Source organism: Monopterus albus, unplaced genomic scaffold, assembly GCF_001952655.1.
Source record: "Monopterus albus unplaced genomic scaffold, M_albus_1.0 scaffold675.1, whole genome shotgun sequence".
Taxonomy (NCBI): domain Eukaryota; kingdom Metazoa; phylum Chordata; class Actinopteri; order Synbranchiformes; family Synbranchidae; genus Monopterus; species Monopterus albus.
In genome coordinates, this window is record NW_018128555.1 from 35,384 (window position 1) to 38,301 (window position 2,918).

At 38.9% G+C, this 2,918-nt stretch overlaps 1 protein-coding gene across 1 annotated transcript; it reads right to left on the minus strand.

The window, feature by feature from the left end:
• Positions 1–388: 388 nt before the first annotated feature.
• Positions 389–2,569, minus strand: LOC109953460 (extracellular calcium-sensing receptor-like; the record flags this gene model as incomplete). Its single annotated transcript, XM_020588946.1, has 4 exons — positions 389–814; positions 905–1,377; positions 1,495–1,618; positions 2,348–2,569. Coding segments are annotated over 4 exons (1,245 nt in total), but the record flags the coding sequence as incomplete, so codon positions are not given.
• Between the last annotated feature and the right edge of the window lie 349 nt (positions 2,570–2,918).

A 2,918-nucleotide genomic window follows, 5' to 3' on the forward strand; every position in this document is an offset into this window, starting at 1 on the left:
TGAGATGAATGACTTAAAATCACATTCTGTGCACGCATCATGTCAATGTCCTAATGCTGGGTTGGGTTTTGTGCACATCCGAAAACGCAGTAATGCAAAAGTCATTGTTTTGTCTAAAGTACTGTAACTGATATAAAAAAAAACACATGGCTGATCATTTTTGTTTGTCAAAACATTACTTTAAAAATGTTTAAGCATTTTTCTTTATTAAATAAAACCACACGTTATTTGGAAACAGATGTGTATTTTTATCTTCTTAATTTAAGTAACACACTTTAAAAAAGCTATCAAAATGACTCTTTTCACCATGAAAGTGTTCCCTTTTATTTAGCAATCATTGAAATTATATATGCATACATCCCATGTAATTATTCATGTAAATTCCTTATCAGCATCTTTGCATCATGTTTTTCTTGGAGTTTTTTTCAGGTTTCAAAATGATGACATAGCACTTCGGAGCAAAAATACAAATTATGAGTCCACAAGCCGAAGCTAAAATGGCAAATATATGAACAGCCACTGTGTATTTTCCTGCTGTGCTTACATACACTGGGATAAAAGTAATCCACATGACAAAGAAAATCAGCATACTGAAGGTGATGAACTTTGCCTCGTTAAAATTATCAGGCAGCTTCCGAGCCAAAAAGGCCATTTGGAAGCACATACAGGCCAGGATGCCAATGTATCCTAGAACACACCAGAAACCAACTTCTGAACCAGTAACACACTCGATGATGATGATATCGCTGTGATAATCTGTGTTGTTGTTGGCATGAGGTGGACTGGTGAGCAGCCAAATAAGACAGATTATTACCTGAGCAGGGGGGAAACAGAAAGATGTTCATTTTTAATCAACACAACTAAGAAAACATTTACAGAGTTCTCATATGGAAGGTGCTTTTACCTGGACAGCTGTTCCTAAAAGCACACTGGCTCTCTGCTGGCTGGGTCCAAACCACTTCATGACATTACTTTTTGGCAGTGTAGACTTAAAAGCCATTAGGACCACTGCTGTCTTGGCCAGGAGACATGAAATACAGAGGGCAAAACTAATCCCAAATGCTGGGTACCTGATAAGGCACAACCAGTCTGAGGGCTTACCAATGAACAACAGGCCAACAAGAAAACAGACAGCAAGGAACACCAAGAGAAGAAAGCTCAGTTCCATGTTGTTGGCCCGAACCAGTGGTGTGTCTCTGTATGTGCAGAAGATTCCCAGGATGGAGAGGGAAATACAAGCACCAAGGACAGATACAACACACAGCACAATACCTGTTAACTCATGGTAAGACAGGTATTCGATAGTCTTTGGGATGCAGAGATCTCTGTCTTTACTGGACCATGTGTGTTGTGGACAGCGTGAGCACTCTAAAGAATCTGGCATCAGAGAGAAAACAACACTTTTCAGTTTGGAAAAGCTACAGTGAGGTACAATCAGGTCAATTTCTATTTGGATAACAGGAGTGAAGGGGTAATATTAGACCGTCAACACACCAGTCATATTACTAACTTCTCCCTCAGCACAGGGGACACAGTCAAAACAGCAGATGGGTTCCCCCTTTCTCCTGGTGATGCGGGAACCTGGAGGACAACTTTTGCTGCATACAGACCCAGATGCCTGAGAGGCAAAGTTCAGCCACTCAGAAAAGCACTGATTTCAATCAATATGACTATGCAGTTCTGTGACTGGTTTCTGGAGCTTCTATTTCAGATACAGACTAAAAGTAAAACTGAATCTAATGTGACAAAAAAGGTGTTTTACAGCAAATACAATTCCTAATAAGTCATTAACATGGTTACACAAATGGGGTAACTGTTACACAAATTCTGAACTCTTATGATCACCAGATGATCAACAAAGAAATGCTCATGCCTTTGTGAGATGTAGCACCATAATTATTAACATTATACAATACCCACTAACAAAATATTATATCTCTTAGAAACATAATTACTGCATCTTTAACTGTAATGTGACATATTTTAAATATTTTAGAACATTAAGAGCTGTACTGCAATATAATTAATGGCTTCATATTTTACTCTAGAATTTTACTCTCTAATCACACAGCTACGGCCTAGTCATAAATGTAGCTATCAACATGGAACACTTTAATTAGAAATTATCACAGTACTGAGTAATTAATAAGGTTTATATTCACGGCATTCATATACAATTGATGTCATCTTGAGTAGGTTCTATTTGAAGTTGACATTTTCTATTGTTAGTTTAACAACAAAGCATATTGCACACTAATAACAACAACTTGGCAGATGTGTTGATCAGCAGTGCATACAGCAGTCTAAGAGGTGAACATGGTCTCAAGCCTGTTTGCAAAGAACACACCTGCTTCCCAACAGGCCACTGGATCACTGAGTCATTTATGACCAGGCCATGCCTGGTAGGCGACGAGGCATCATAGAAGCCTACTTTAACCAAATGCACTGAACCATCAGGCCTCTTCTGCCAGTTCATGAGATCATAATAAGCACTAGGGTCACCATTTTGATCCATGATGACTTTCTCTCCCAGTGCATAAAAATTAGCTTGTTTCATGTAATGGATAAGCTGAGGAAGAAAGGAAAAAAGATTATAAAGACTTTGACTTCTTTGTGCCACTTAAATTTTTTATTTAAAAATAATATTTAGCCTGCAATTAGTCTCACCTACCAAGGGGTCATGTGTGAAAAAGAGCTCATATGCTCACAAATGGCCTGACAGTGGCCGATTACTGACCATCAGTTTGGTGTGACATGAGGTTTAAAGGTCCTGCTGTGGCCACATCCTCTGAATGCCAGGGGTGAGAAGAAGGTCCTATTCACTCCCCTTCTCACACTACCCTCTTTATAAACAGCTCAGTTTTTTCTGCCAGTGTTATACCTCAGCAGCCTGTAGTAACAAGAGAGAAAAATGGCTT